Source organism: Narcine bancroftii, chromosome 1, assembly GCF_036971445.1.
Source record: "Narcine bancroftii isolate sNarBan1 chromosome 1, sNarBan1.hap1, whole genome shotgun sequence".
Classification (NCBI taxonomy): domain Eukaryota; kingdom Metazoa; phylum Chordata; class Chondrichthyes; order Torpediniformes; family Narcinidae; genus Narcine; species Narcine bancroftii.
In genome coordinates, this window is record NC_091469.1 from 286,818,507 (window position 1) to 286,833,976 (window position 15,470).

General features: G+C 45.5%; 2 protein-coding genes across 6 annotated transcripts in view; one reads left to right on the top strand and one right to left on the bottom strand.

Annotated features, from left to right (window-relative positions):
• Positions 1-1,975, top strand: part of LOC138751679 (uncharacterized) — a 79,773-nt gene extending 77,798 nt beyond the window's left edge. For all 4 annotated transcript variants that reach the window (XM_069914275.1, XM_069914292.1, XM_069914302.1 and 1 more), the window contains exon 3: positions 317-1,975. In XM_069914275.1, coding sequence (XP_069770376.1) covers positions 317-707 — 391 coding nt within the window. In that variant the 3' untranslated portion in view covers positions 708-1,975. The remainder of the gene's footprint in view (positions 1-316) is intronic.
• A 1,789-nt stretch (positions 1,976-3,764) lies between these two features.
• rcn1 (reticulocalbin 1, EF-hand calcium binding domain) overlaps positions 3,765-15,470 on the bottom strand; it is a 40,915-nt gene continuing 29,209 nt past the window's right edge. Inside the window, exons 5-6 of one of the 2 annotated variants that reach the window (XM_069902794.1) lie at positions 13,302-13,501; positions 3,765-8,352 (exon numbers count right to left, since the gene is read on the bottom strand). In XM_069902794.1, the coding sequence (XP_069758895.1) occupies positions 8,245-8,352; positions 13,302-13,501 (308 nt within the window). In that variant the 3' untranslated portion in view covers positions 3,765-8,244. Of the gene's footprint in view, positions 8,353-12,305; positions 12,760-13,301; positions 13,502-15,470 lie in introns of those variants that run through there. The other variant, XM_069902805.1, reaches the window with a different exon arrangement.

Genomic DNA, 15,470 nt, shown 5'->3' on the forward strand with positions numbered 1-15,470 from the left:
AGTTGACCCGAGGTAAAAATGAAAGTTTGCAGACGTTGTGATTGCAGTTAAAACACAGAAATGCTGGAGGAACTCAGCAGGTCTCACAGCGTCCGTAGGAGGTAAAGGTATATAACCAATGATTTGGGCCTGTGCCTGAAATGTCGATAAACATCTTTACCTCCTACGGACGCTACGAGACCTGCTGAGCTCTTCCAGCATTTCTATGTTTTAACTAAGGTGACTCTTGAGTGCCATCAACTAAGATATGTTCTTGGAGGTCTGACTGAATTCCACGTGTCATGGCCGATGATGTTGTTTCCTCTTTGTGCTTCAGGTACTGTGGATTAAATGCCAACCGACAGACCTCATCAATGGTGGGGTTCATCGCGAGCTGTCAGTGCACATACCATGCATCGCTGATGTTCCCCCAGAACCCAATGGCAGCCCTGGGGGTGGAGAGGATTGGCCGTTCCAGCGTGTGCTACCGCTCGGCTCTCTTCAAGCCCCGGCAGGACCGAGCTCCATTGCCCTTGGATTCTGACCTCCTCTCCGATGGCTGCCATTCCAACAGCCACCTGTTGGAGGGGTTTGAGACCATGGCCTGCACGACAGGAGTTTCCACCCTCGTTTTTGTGGATCCAGCCAGTGAGAAGCCCAAGGAACTGCCCGAGCACTTCAGGAAACACCTTGAATATATTCTGGTGAAGCCAAGAGCTTCCAGCTGAATGCCCTGGCACCTAAATGCATAAGAAAGAGGGCATTTGCCTTCTCATGAAAGGTAAATTTGGCAATTGCAAGAAACGAACAAAATCAGAACATTGCCCAAGGAAAGTTCACGGCCAGTTTCTCTCCCGCTGATTTTCACTTGGGCATGTGATGGTTGGAGTTAATTCCACCATCAAAGCCTTGCTAAATTTACCCTGAAGAGTTAAACAAGTAATGATGCCTCAGTGAAGGAGTAGCCTCCTGACTGGAAGCTTAGAAGTTAACCCTATTGTCCTTCACTTAATGCTGATTGCTGCATGCCTAACCCGAATATGGAATTCAAACTATCTATTTCCTTCCCTCACAAGTTTTGCAGACTCCTGAACCAAGACGACCAAAGGTGAAGGTTTCTGGTTGCATATTTCAGTGCCAACCTATGTAAACCTACTCCACTATTCTTCCCTACCTCACACCCATATCCCTCTATTTTTCTTACATCCATGTGCCTGTCCAAGAGTTTTTTGAATGACCCTATTGTACCAGCCTCTCCCACCATCCCGAGCAATGCATTCCAGGCACCCATTACTCTCTGTGTAAAAAATAAACTTACCCCTGATGTGATTCCATTGGAGTGGGTGTGGAGAAGATTGCCCTGGATGGATCATTTCAGTTCAGAGGACAGGATCTATTAGGTTTGGTTTTTTATTTGACTGATGGAAAACAAACTCAGGAGGTATCTGATAGATGCTGACAAACTTATGAGGGGATAGAGAGTAGAAAAATAATTCTCCATAGCAGAAGTGTCTAATACTAGAAGGTTGGGAGTACGATGCTCAGAAGGGATCTGAAGAAGAAATTGTTCATCCTGTTCATGGTTGGATTCTGGGACGCACTGCCCAAGGAGCTGGTGGAGACGGAAATTCTTGCAACATCAAAGAAGTATTTGGACAGTTACTTGGATTGCCAAACCAGTGTTATTAAATGGGATTAAATATCCCTTGATACCCTGAATAATTAGATAACTATCAATCTCCTCCTTAAACTCCCCCAATGATCCAGTCTCCACAGCTGCACATGGCAACAAATTCCACAAATCTATAACCCTCTGGCTGAAGAAATATCTCCTCATCTCTGTTTTAAATGGGTTGCTTCCAGTTCTAAGACTGTGCCCTCTTGTCCAGGATTCTCACTGACCTGAGAAACTTCTTCCCTCCGAGAGTCAGGGACTTTTGGAGCTGTGGAGTCATCAATGAATATATTCAAGGCTGTGTTAATTACTCGGAATAGAGGGGTGGCTGGGGAGGGGGGTCAACATTCATGGGGAACAGAGGGGTGGGTGGAGTGTCAACATTTATATGGAAAAGAGGGGTGAGGGGAAGTCAACATTCATGGGGTACAGAGGTGGGGGGGTCAACATTCATGGGAAGCAGAGGGGAGGGGTGGCTTAATGTTCATGGGAAATAGAGAGATGGAGGGATCAACATTCATGAGGAACAGAGGGGTGGACAGGAGGCTTAACATTCATGGAGGAACAGGTAGGAGTGTAAAGCTGAGGCCAAGAGCCAGTGAGCCATGATCTCCCTGAACAGCAGAGCAGATTTGATGGGTTGAATGGTCCTCAATTCCCCCCACCCCCCTGGTTTCTTATGCTCCAGGCCAGCAGCTCCCAACCTTTTCTCTACCATACCTACTGTGGACCACAAATTAACAAACCCATGGACCACCAGCAGGGAGGTGGGGGCGAGCTCAAGCCCCCTTCCTGTGGCCCAGTCCTGAAACTTTGGTCACCTTTTACTTCCTATGGATGCTATATGACCTGCTGGGTTTCTTCAGCATGTCGGTGTGGTACTCAGGTCCCGAAACATCCCATTGCTATCACTGTATTTGTAAAATGAATTGAGAGGGTTTCTTCTAATCTACGCATACAGATGTGAAATTACAATCAATTTCAGTTCCTCGATTATGAGGTAATTCTTTTATGTTCTGGCGATGAAGTTTAAAATGTGTTTAATTTTGATAGAGTTGAATAATGTTTTCTTTAAACTGAGCATTGCTTCATTTGTATACTTCCACAGATGCTTTTTGCAAAAGATTTTTAAAAATTGTCAAATATTAACATGTAATTCAATTGTATTCCCCCTTAGAAACACCAATAAAATGTTTCTAACCAGAAGGCCTCAGTGACCCTCACTTCTTACATTTTATCATGCACTGGGACATGAGGCAGAAAATTATGAGAGCTATTATTTCTGCTTGCAACAGTTTTGAAGACTTGGTTGCTATTGACAACGATGTCTCTGACAGGCTACCCTTCCCAACTGGATCCAAAATGATAGGGAGAATGGCTGCACTCCTTGTCTACCCCACCTACCTTTCCTGGTGGTCATCCAGCTCCCTGCGGCCTGTACCTTCAGTGTGAACACACACCCACACCCCCCACCCCCCCCCCGACCACCACCTCATACGTAGGGACTGACATCCAGGGAAAGATTCCCTCTGATCTGCCTGAAACCTGTTGGTCTTTCAGCAAATGGAAATGTGGGTGAGGGAACACTACCAACTGGCACATTCCAGGCTGCAGAAGCACATACTGAGGGATGCACTGGGGCTTCCTGCAACCAACCTAAAGGCACTAGAGGGGGGAGGACCACAGTCTAGAGCATCCATTCTCAACTGGGGCCTTGCACAACCCCACCCCGCCCTGTGGGGTGGCCTCCAACTGTAAGCATAAAACACTTTTTATCCTTTTATGTAGTCAGAGAGAAGTACAGGAGAAACCAACTAAAGATGATTGCCTCACACAGGGAAGGGGCTCACTCCGAGCAGTCCTAAGGGGGCCATAGTCTAAAAAAGATCTAGAATAGCTAGTTAAAGTGACAATTCTTTTAAAATTATTGAAAAGATTGTTTTAATTTTCACATTTAAGTGGGGAGCTTCAGGGGCCAGCAAGTGAACCCAGGCTCTGCAAGTGGTCAAGCAGCAACGTGTGACCCCAATCAGTCAAAAAAAGGGCATTATTATCCACAATCCAATTATGGTCAAGATGGAGGTTAGTTACAAAATGAGGTCTCACACGGTTTTACATCAAAGTGTTTTTATTTTAATACAAAGCTCAGTTACATTCTTGAAAACTACTTATCGTGGTTGAAGAACTCAGTTTTGTTCCATATGTTAATTGTTTGCACATCTTTGAAATGTTAAGGCAGTAATTCATAAGATTAATTAACCTTAGTATTTATGTGGTAATGAATAAGTTCATTAGAAGTTACTTTTCAGGTAGCCACTTCGCCCTCGTCTCTGGTGCTGATCATGCAAGACATTTAATGGAAACTCCACCTCCACTTTTATAAATACCTCCCCTCTTTCCTGTGACACAATGTTGATGATCCTGCCTCAGTAACTACCATATATATATATATATATATGTGTGTGTGTGTAGTAGTCAAATTTTTCAGACCAATTTTTAAGGGTAAAATTTAGGGCCTCGACTATTACATACATACTCTAAGTGCCTATGTCATTCGAGGTGTCGGGAGTTCCAATGGACAGCTGGCCCACTGGGACCAGATGGTGCCTGCGTTCAGTGCATTAGGAGCACTGGTGGGCAAGTGGCCAGGTCCTAGGTGAGAGTTTACAGTTGGGGCGTCCAATGCTCCGGTGGGCGGGTGTACAGGGCCTAGGTGAGATTCAGGGTTTGGGGTATCAGAAGATCTGATGGGCAGGTGGCCAGGGCCAAAAATAAAGGGAGGGGGGTTGCCTTTTACACTATCTCGACTATTACCCATGGTTCATGTGCAGTATCCTTGCCCACAATGAGTTTTGGGAGTGAGGGTTCTAACTGGCTGGTGAACTGTGCTTTCAAGGGTTCAAGAAGAAGGCACTGGTTTCAAATCCAACTGGCACTTGTTCAAAGTTTCCATTGGCTTCCTCCACCTGGACTGCTTTACCATGAACTCTCAGCCACAACTTTGCTGCCCATATTCTAACCTTAAGACTCATTCAATCATCTCACAATGAATCACTGAAAGGAATGTTTGTAGGATACTATATAAATCTAGCAAAGACCTGCTGGAAACTCTCAACAGGTGAGGGAGCATCTGTAGGAAGAGAAAACAAAATGGGACCCTTCCTCAGAACCAGGAAAAGAAGAACACTTTAATTAAGTTGCAGAAAGGATGGGGGAACTGGAAGGTGCGGAGAAAGGAAATTGCTCTGATGGGGAGAAGACGGTTACTTTTGATGTGATCTATCAATGGCTTTATCAACAGCTTCTTACTTGGAACTGTGGTCTCATCCTATCAGATATTCCCTGTGTCCTATCCACCCCCCACCCCCCACCCCCCTCTGCAACTTGATAACTAACTTGTTCTTTTATTTCCTGGTTCTGACAAATGATCTTGAACCTGAACCACTGAGAGGGTTTCTCTTCCCGCTGACGCTGCCTGACTGGCTGTGTGTTCCCAGAAATATTAGCTTTTATCTTGGATGTTGACACTGCTATGACTTTTATTTGTGGTGCTGTTTTCTACAGCCCTTTGCTTGGCTGCTCTGAGTTGTTTCTCTGTTGGCAACTCAACCCCCCTTTGCAAGCGCCACTCCTTCACTCTCTCCACCTCAGCAACCTCAGCCCTTCCCTTTCCTCCGAATCCTCCTCCAGTGTCACCACCACTTCCACTGGCCTGTTTCTGGTCCTTTGCCCTGCCACAAGAAAGCCACTGCACCACAGTTGACCATGACTTCAGCTGCTGAGCTCCCCATGCTCTGGAATGTTCTACCCTGCTTGAATCTGCTGCCTAAAATCATCATTTCTTACCAATTATCATAATCCAATGAAATTCCACAACAGCTAATGTTGTTTAGTGACAAACTTTGTAATAAAGATGCAGTAGAGGAGCCTTAGAATGATTTATCACCTTAAAAGTGTTTTCTAGAACAATTATTTTATCCATTGGAATGATTCCAATCCATTGTCACAGAGGCCCTATCAGACAGTGAGGAAGGAGTGAGCTTTCAAGTTACTCCAGCATTTTTCTTCACCCCCACCCCACTCCACCCCAGGGTCAGCTCTGTTGCCTTTATATAACAATAATATCTCAAAGGTGATCATTAATTGACTGTGGTTAAAAAATCTCTTATTAATTCATTGTGGTAAATGCACACCATGGTAACGTGACACAACTTTCACTGATATAAAATAAAGTTGTGAATAAAAACCTCCTTTCTCTCTCACTCTCTCTCTCTCTCTCTCTCTCTCTCTCTCTCTCTCTCTCTCTCTCTCTCTTAGACACATGCCCACACAAAATAAATGGCTGAGAGGTATGCTAACATTCCCAGAATTGGGGCTAATACATCAGTTTCCACAAAGGACTATTAACATTTATACAGGTCGTGAACATGAATACACATAATACATGGGATGGCCCTCTCTGAGTACCTCACCTACTTGGGCTGACTCCCTCTGAACCCAGCCTACAACATGTATCCTCTCAGTTCCCCTCATCCCATGTCACCTGAACCACTAATATTTATCCAGACTATTATGGCAGAGAATCAAGTTCTCTATTCACGCCCTCCGCTGTTATTTCTGGACAAACCGTGAACCATCCCATCTGAATATGTCAGATTCAACACACCCAGCTCAGCCTCACGAGGACCACAACTGACCTGTTCTCAAGCTCTTGCACTGCTCTTCTGATATCACAATTGGATGTGCACAGATGTCTTGTGGAGACTGAAGACATTGCTCATCACCAACTCTGCTCCTCATCCAAGATGGACTTAGGCATCTTCACAAAGACCACCAACTTAGAACTCCCTGGTATCCTCACTAAGACCACCATCTTAGACCTCTGTAGCACCATCAGCTTAGATCTCTGTAACAACCTCATCAAGACCACCAATTTAGACCTTCATAGCATTGTTATTAAGACCACCAATGTAAACCTCCACAGCATCATCACCTGCATGAGGCTTATCTCTACCCTATTGCTGCAGAAACTCTCTTCTGGGTCTCTGGGATCAATTACTCCAATGCACTGTCCTGTGGCTTGCGGTCTCCATTAAGCGGAGATCACCGAAGACCTGGTGCCCACATTCTGACTCACATCAAGACACGTGCCCACCAACCCGACTTCCAGTGGTTTCCGGTCCCTACACACTTCTACTTTGAAATTCTTATGCTTGTTTTCAGATTTCTCCGAGGGTTGACCTCCCCCATCCTTCCTCCTTCAGCTCCATCCCCACAGATGTCAGCACTTCTCTACTAGAAGTGTTTTTGTTCCCTCCATTGTGCACAGCAGCCTCAGCCCTGTGTTCTGGAATCCTCCCCCCCCCCCCACCCTCCTCACATCTTAAAACTTGTCTGAGGTGTGCAGGGGGATTCAGCCCAGCGATGTGAGGAATAAGACGACCACATCTGCAATCAAGATTGATCCAATGCTACAGTCACTCCATGGCTGCCAATGAATCTCCTGTTATTGGGAAAACTTAGTGACCTGGCGTAATCTCACCCAGTTTTAATCATATAAGCTGTGAAACACCTTAGAAAATTTCAGTAGTGACCTCTCAACCTTAAGAAATTGGCCAATGTACAAAAAACTAACCATCTATAACCTCTCCAGTAGAATCTGGCCATCGTTTTGACAGCTTATTGGCCGAATTTGGTGGTGCTTCAACAAACGCAGATAGGACTTTACCGATTGCCCAACCCAACCCCTTTCTGACCCTGGCCCATGACCCACCTGCCCTGCCACTATCAGCAAATGAATCACTGCACCCTTCGGAACAAGTCACACAGCCCAAACCCAGTGTGTCTGGAAATAGCCACAAGAACCTCCTATCACTGAGGTCATCGTGAGAAGTGGCCCAATTACACCACGCACTTCCATTGGTAAGGTGAGGAACAGGAAATGTTGATTGGAAAGGTAAGGGGGAAGAATTTTTTTATTCATGTGGGCATCACCGCCCACACTGGTGTTTGCCTTTGAAAAGCAGGTGGGGAGTATTCGTCTTATACATTATCAGGCAGGAATTTGGAACCAGAGAACAAAGGAATGACACTGGACATCCATGTCAGGATAGAGACCATTCCATGGTGTCCTTGACCCTTCAGATGATGCACATCAGAGGTAGAACAGAACAAAATCTAATGAACATGTTCCCTTGTCCCCACTGCTCATCAAAGGTGTAGGTTGGATGTGAGCTCCTCCTGGCTGTTCTGCCAGGTGATCATACCAGGCCTTTACTCTTTACTGCTTGTGTAAGAAGTAACTGAATGTGCCAACAGTTCCCAGCATCCATACTGTACAACTACTGCAAAGAAGTCTTTGTACATTAATTGGCATCGGTGCAAACAAACATTTGGACAAAGGTAGCCAATGAAAAAACGAGGTAAAGAGTTGGCTATTTTAGCAGAGTGGGAGTGGTCAAACAGCTTCAGTCACTTTACGTGGCAAGAACTTATAGCCCATTAACCCACTTCTTCCTCTTCAACAGAGACTTATTAAAACTGATAAGTGGGCAGAGAAGCATCCTGTTCCCAAAGTTCGTCTGCAGATCTCACAACTCAATGTGATTTCGGGTCAGGTCTTCTCCATAGTTGGTGGCTTGGCTGCCAACAAACATATTCCAATTGTCCAGGATTTCTTGCTTCGATAATCTCTTATCCTATTTAATAAAGAAATTAAACGGAAAAGTTTGGGGGTAAATAAAAAGTGTTGTAGACCAAGAGGACCGATTGTTAAAATGAGCATGACTTGTTGCAATGCCTTTCATTCTCAGGATATTCAGAAGCGCATTACAGCTAAGAAGGTATTGTAGTCACAATCGTAACACTAGAAACATGGCAGCCAATCTACACACAGCAAAATCCAAAATAAGACGTTGAATCAGATTCCACTAGAGATTTCAAAGGTCAACTGGAAAGGATCGTGAAGAGGATTATATGGGTGCATGTGGGCGGCATGGGGTTGTGGGCCAGAAGGACCTGTTACCAGGCTGTTTCTCTAATCAAAAAATAGTTCCACAGAAATATGTGGAAAAATGTGAAACTACATTGGACAACAATGATAAAGATACAGGAGCAATAAGCAGAATTGAGCCATTCTGTCCTGTATATTCCTGTGATCAAATTAATGGTGTTCAAGTATGTTTGTAGATGGCTTACACCAAATGCAGGTAACTTGGCCAGCATGAACAAGTTGGGCTGAAAGGCCTGTTCCCCTGCTGTATGACTCCAAGACAATTGCCACTGTAATCAATGGGATCTCAGATCTTGTGATGGTTTGAACTTGCGCAATTTCCAAAAGGAATACTTTTTCCTGAATATTTTATTTTAATTTTCATAGACTTGTCAAACAAACATTATTATCTATTTTAACGTTCATGTAACATACACAGTCTGTATTTATCTCCTCCCCCACCCCCACCCAGCCTCGCACACTGAAAGTACCATCAATTAAATTACGTCGATACAAATTCTGGTGGGATCAAAGTCCCCAACAGAAACCTAGGAAAAAAGATCAAAGGCAAAGTTACAAAGGATATCCATTAAATCCTTCGCCTTCCTTCTCATCCCTGACACTTCACCTCCACCCTGGTTCTCCTCCGTAAATCCTTGGCGCAGGCAACCACGTTCAGCACAAGATCTTAACAAATTAACAAAACTAACACCCACAATTCAGAACAAAACGAAAAACACCACATAAATTCCACCCCCCCTTGTCTTTACCTCCCCCCCCGGCACCAATAACCAAGCTATTGGTGCTAATCTCCCTGTCATTTTGAGACATGCCTAATGCACCCATCTACCACTTGTATCTCCCTCCCTTTCTTTGAGCTCCCCATATTCACTCTTACTTCTAATATACATTCATCTTTTAACATTAATGTTCTGAAAAAATCATATCCCCCCCTCGTATTCCTCACAATTACAATATTTACAGTCTATCTTTCCCCGGATTCCCTCCTCCCCCCTTATTTACATTTACATTTAATCTCAAAACGGTGGTAGGGTTCTTAAAAAGTCCATCCCCTCCCTTGGAGCTTTAAAAAATCTTCTTCCCCCTCCCACCTTTACTATCGTCAGCGTTGCCGGGCGAAGGAGAGTAAACTCAATTCCTTTTTGTTTAAGGCTCTTTTTAACTGAGTCAAATTCCCTCCTGCATTTCAATAGCACCATACTTATATCTGGGTAGAATAAAACCTTCTGCACCTCGTATTCCAACGGGACCCCCCACCCCACCCCCCACTTGCCTTTGCATCCACTGTCGTCACCAGTAAAATCCTCTCTCTATCCTGGTAGTGAAGGAGCCTTACCAGAATAGAATGTTGGTTTGGCCCCCAGCGGGGGTGGGGGGGGAAGAGACCGGTGGGCCCATTCTATTTCCAGGTTATTTCCGATTTGTTCCCTCCCTGATGTATCTAGGATTGACTTTTTCTCAAGAACTCCACCATGTGTCTCCTCTCCTTCCCCTCCTCACTCCCCATTCCTCCTGCTGATGTTTTCTAAGGTATCTACCTTCTCCCACATCCTTATCCTATCCCTTTCACATGCATCAATTTCACTCTCTCTCTTATCCAATCTTTCTTACACTCTCTCAATTCTCTCCTCCATTTCTGAAACCCTTACTGTCAGGTTTTCCAGCCTTTCTTTGATTGACCCTGTCCTGTCACCAGTGTCTTAAAGTTCTTTTTATTTAGCCAATGGCCTCCAATATCTCTCTGGCAAAGGGCATCAGGCCCTCTGCCCCCTTTATCAGTCTTTCACCTCCCTGTAATGTCCTTCTTTTACTCCCTCATTCTTCCTCCTCCTCCTCCTCCTCGCTTTCCAACCAGGCCATCCTGCCATGTTACTTTCCCACCAAATCCCCTCTGGCTATGCTGCTTCTGGAGTCCTCCAGGTTGAACACCTCCAATGCCCTCCAACGCCTTGGTCCTGACCTCTTTGTGCCCACCAATTGAAGTGCCCTTACCAGGTGCGTCTTTATTTTCTCCTTGACTTTTTCTTCCAGCCACTGGGGGTCCTTCTCTCCATCAGCGTTGCCGTCCACTCATACACAACTGGGGTCCCCAAACTTGGGACCTCCGAACCATCCATGCCCGACAGCATTCCCATCATCACCAACTCCGCCTTGACTCCCCCGAACTCGGGTCCACAAATCTCCAGTGACTGACACCCCCTCCTCAGCTCAGTCCCTCCTACCTTCGGACCCCGAATCATCTGTGCCCAACAGCGCTTCCATCATCACCTGAATCGCCATCAGCTCCTCCTCGGCTAGGCCCCCGCGACCTCGGGCCTCCACCTCTCCTGCGCCCGACAGCACTCCTACGTCTTCGGTTCTGTCCTTCCCCCGGCCCCCTCAAGATCCAACTTTATTGAGGCCATCCTGTTTCTCCCTTCCGGGTGAGTCTTGCACCCTCGGGAAGCTTCGGGGCACCGTTGTCACTGCCATCGCAGCTTTGTTGGGTTCCAAATCAGCCTCTCCACCTCCACCATGTGGTGAGTCTCTTCCTCCAGCCTGTCTCTTTGTTTTTTACCCATCTTTTTTTTCTTCACTTTCTTCTATTTGTATTCTTGGTCGTCTTCCTTCTTTTTGGTTTAGGGGATCTTCTGTATCTGTTCTTTATTCTCTTCCTCATGGACCTCTTGGATCACCTTACAAGCCCCTTACTGCCATCCAGAAGAAACATCCAAAAGCAAAATTTGGGAATCTTGGTAACTCAGTGGTTTCAACATGGACTCTTTAAGAGTCCAACAAGGGAACCAACTAATAGATCCTGCATCTCCCCTGAGAGCCCATCTCCAAGTTCCAGACTTCCCCCTTCCACGGAATTCTGGAATCAACTTTAGGTTGGGTGGTGAACAGCAGTGGATCCAGTCACCAAGACCACCAGGCCCTTTCTGCACACATTGACACCGATGAAGGAGAAAGTGAAACACAAAGGTTGGCAAATGATGTGACCGGAGGAACTCAGCAAGCCTCACAGTGTCCATGAGAGGTAAAGATGTTTAATTGACGTTTCAGGCTGGAGCCCTTCTTCAATACATGTATTGGAGGATTTAAACCATGCTTTTGCTTCTGCAAGGCTGAGAATCAGTAACCTGCTTTGAGACTCAGCAGACATAAGCTAAATTCGACCATGGGGCCCAGAGATACAGTTATCTGACAAAAAGACATCTGTGTACCAAGAACGTTTAATCTTCCTGCTTGTTAGTATATTGGTCACAGACTGTCAGACAGCGACCTAACCTTGAAGCAAAATAAACCATTGTATTATGTTATATTGTGTTATTCGAGAGAAGCCTAGGCATGCTAGCTTGCTCGCTTTTTGTGCTGGGAATAGGTGCTTGAATAAGCAGTTTTTAGGTAATATAAGCCATGGTCCCGCTGCTGAAGTTTGAGACTCTCCGAGAGGTGGCAACATCTCTCAGCAACAACAAGAACTTCTAGAGTCTAGCCAACGTCTGTAAGGTAAAAACATCATGAGATGGGACCGGAGGAGGAGTCACCCAGTACTAAGGAGTAACAGAATGCAGATGTGACCTTGTACACTCAAGATAAGCTTTGCACTAACAAGAATGATGTGCAGCAGACTAACAGAGAAGGGTAGCAACAGTTTATTCATTGGACAATGTCATGGTATGATAATTTACTAAGTACGTATCCTGAGGTATAAAAAAACACCACTTGCTGATAACGGCAGAATGCGCCTTCTCCAACTAACACTGTTAGTTGCAAGTGTTACAATCCGGTAATAAAGAACAAAGAACCTTGATTTCGACTCAGTCTAGTGTCTGACTCACTCATTCATGAACAAAGCAGACCTAACACGTCCCGGTCGGGAGAGGTGTAGAAGCTGCTACTGGCGCTCTGACAACCTATTACAAGTGTGCAGTCGTTGCCTCGCCTCGGCAGTTGGGACCGGTCCAGGCGTTGATAAGTATAATTTGGAAGGTCTTGCATATTGTAGTTTGATATCAGCTTTAGAATTTGAAATAAAGATTTGTATAAACTGAAGTGCTCTCGGCATGGGTGTCTATTTTCTTTCGGTAGCTCAAACACTGTGACCAATCTAAAACAAACAAAGTGAGAGGTACAAGTTTACCCAGGACAATATATAAGCAAAAATCAGGCAGGTGCCCGAATAAAAAGGCAGGGGAATGAGCACAGTTTCTGGGTGAGTACATGATCATAGAGTTTGAGAGCAACAGGGAAAGCTGATTCAACATGGACTTCACCTTATAATTTAAAAGAATTATGTGAGTACATTTAATTTAGACATTCATTCAGCACAGTAACAGACCCTTCTGACCCACGAGCCTTTGCCACCCAAATACACCAATTAACCATACTTTTTTGAAGGGGGAGTGGTGGAAGAACCAGCTAATGTGGAGGAAACCCACGCAGACACATGGAGAACATACAAACTCCTTCAGGAGCTGTTGGATTCAAACCCATGTTGCTGGCGCTGTAACAGCATGGTGGTGACTGTGCTGAGTAAAACCAAGGAATTGGAGAACTCTTTCAAAGAGCCAACACAAGGCTGATGGACCAAATGGCCTCGGTTGGGTTTGAAATTGGCCCATCCAGAGTTTAGGATGTCCCTGCACTCACCTTATTTTTGTCGGACTCATAGAGGAGATGCCTGGCTTCAGCCTGAGCGTGGTCATAATCTTCTGGGAGGATCCAGTGTCGGATTTCAGATTTGTCCATCTTTCCGTCCTTATTCAAGTCACGGAAATCGGTAAACTGCTCCCGTTCAGTCTTGACCCATTCCGGCTCATTCTTACTTTCCTCTTGGGCATACATATCGGCTGAAAGAGAAACTACAGGTGAGTCTGAATATCATCATGACTCTTCAGTATGTCTGAACCTGAAGGTCATTCTATGTTCCATGAGGGAGATTTTTACTATCAGCTGCGGTGGTCTACCTCACAACCTGGGCTCACCTCCTGTGGATGCTGGGAGACCTGCTGAGTTCCTCCAGCATTTTACTACCATCACGGCGTATACAAACCTCCTGCCCCTTCTTCCCTTCTCTCCAGCCTTTTAATTCAGGCACCTGCCTGCTTTTGCTCAGACCTTGAGGAAGACCAGCCTGAAATGTGGGTGATACATCTTTACTCCTGTGGGCGCTGGGAGACCTGCTGAGTTCCTCCAGCATTTCTGTGTTTTTAAACTACAAACACATTGACTGTGTCTCACTCACCTCCTATTGCAATTGCTTCATGGGCACTTGCCTCACTCTCCATGAATCCTCCTCCTTCCCCCAAACCTTGTAATGTTCCTGGCCAAGAATCTAAGACTACATGGTGCCACTCCAAAGTGCTCAAAGAATAACTTGATAGATGATCAGTGCCAGAAGCAACTTGCTGACCCAGCCCAATAATAAAGGATTTTTTTTTAAAACATAAATCAGATTAATGGTGTAAAACCTCAAAACTTCCCTCCCTTGATGTAACTGGAACCAACTGGGCAAGAAGTTCTCTCACTTGGCTGAGCATTCGACGAGTTTGTTTGGGCGCTGCCATCAAACCATTGCTGGGAGGTGGTGGGGGAGTGGGGGGTGGGGGATCTCAGGAATTCTCTATCCCAGAGGTTGTGGCACCTGGATCACTGTGATTTAAGGAAGAGATAGAAAAAAAATCAATGATGGGAATTAGCACAGTTGAGGTCTGTGGCAAATCTGCCACGATTCTCCTGAATACTGGGGCAGGGTTGAGTGGCTAAGGATCTCCCTCTGCCTGCTGTTTTCTGTTCCTGCCTTCATGGTGTCTCTGGAGGAATGGGCACAGCTGCCACCTGGCGCCTCATATCACCTACCATGCCTTGCTGCTCCCTCTCCCCTCCCTGAGGCTTAGCATTTCCCCCTTTCCCTCCCCCCACCCCACCCCCCACTCGGGGTTTGTTTCTGCTCAACTGCCTATCACCCCTGAGGCTTAATGCCCACTGGGACTTGCCTCCAGGATGGTCTCCTCCCCCAGGGAAAATGGAAAATGTTGTTCACACTAGAGAGCCTCAACCATGGAGAAAAAATGCTTCCCCATTAGTTAACAGGGCCCGACCTTACCAATAAGTCTATTGCTTTCCTTGCTCTTCACCCACCAGTGCTGTCTGATCCCATGTTTGCTTGTCACACCCTTCACTCGCCCCATTTTACTTTATTTCACTACACATGACTCCAATTAAATAGTTCAATTGCACAACGTTATTACAGCCCAGTGGCCCAGGTTCCAATCCAATGCTGTCTATAAGGAGTTAAACAAGGAAGTGTGCAGATGCTGTGACTGTCTTTCAGGGTGGAAAAGAGCTGGACAAACTCAGCAAGTAATGCAGCATTCTTTACATAGTAAATATATATAACCAACGTTTGTAACTGACTGGAAGGAGTTTGCACATCCTCCCTGTGACCTTCATGTTTTCTCAGGGTCCTCTGGTTTCCTCCCACCCTCTAAAAATTAATGGGGTTGGTAGGATAATTGGGTGTAATTGTGTGGCACAGGTTTAATGGGCTGGATTAGTTTCTTCTGTGTGGCAAGTACATAAAATAATTCATTCCTGATGTCCAATCCTGGCCTCATGGATCTACTCTAATCCTGATTGCCAATGTTTCTATCATCATCCAGATTCCAGGCTCACTTGTCCTACATCAACCCCTCAAGCTCAATAGAACTATAGAACGTTACAGCACTGAAACAGGCCCTTCAACCATTGTAGTCATGCTGAATTATTATTCTGCCTCGTCCCACTGACCTGCACCCAGTCAATAGCCCTCCATACCCC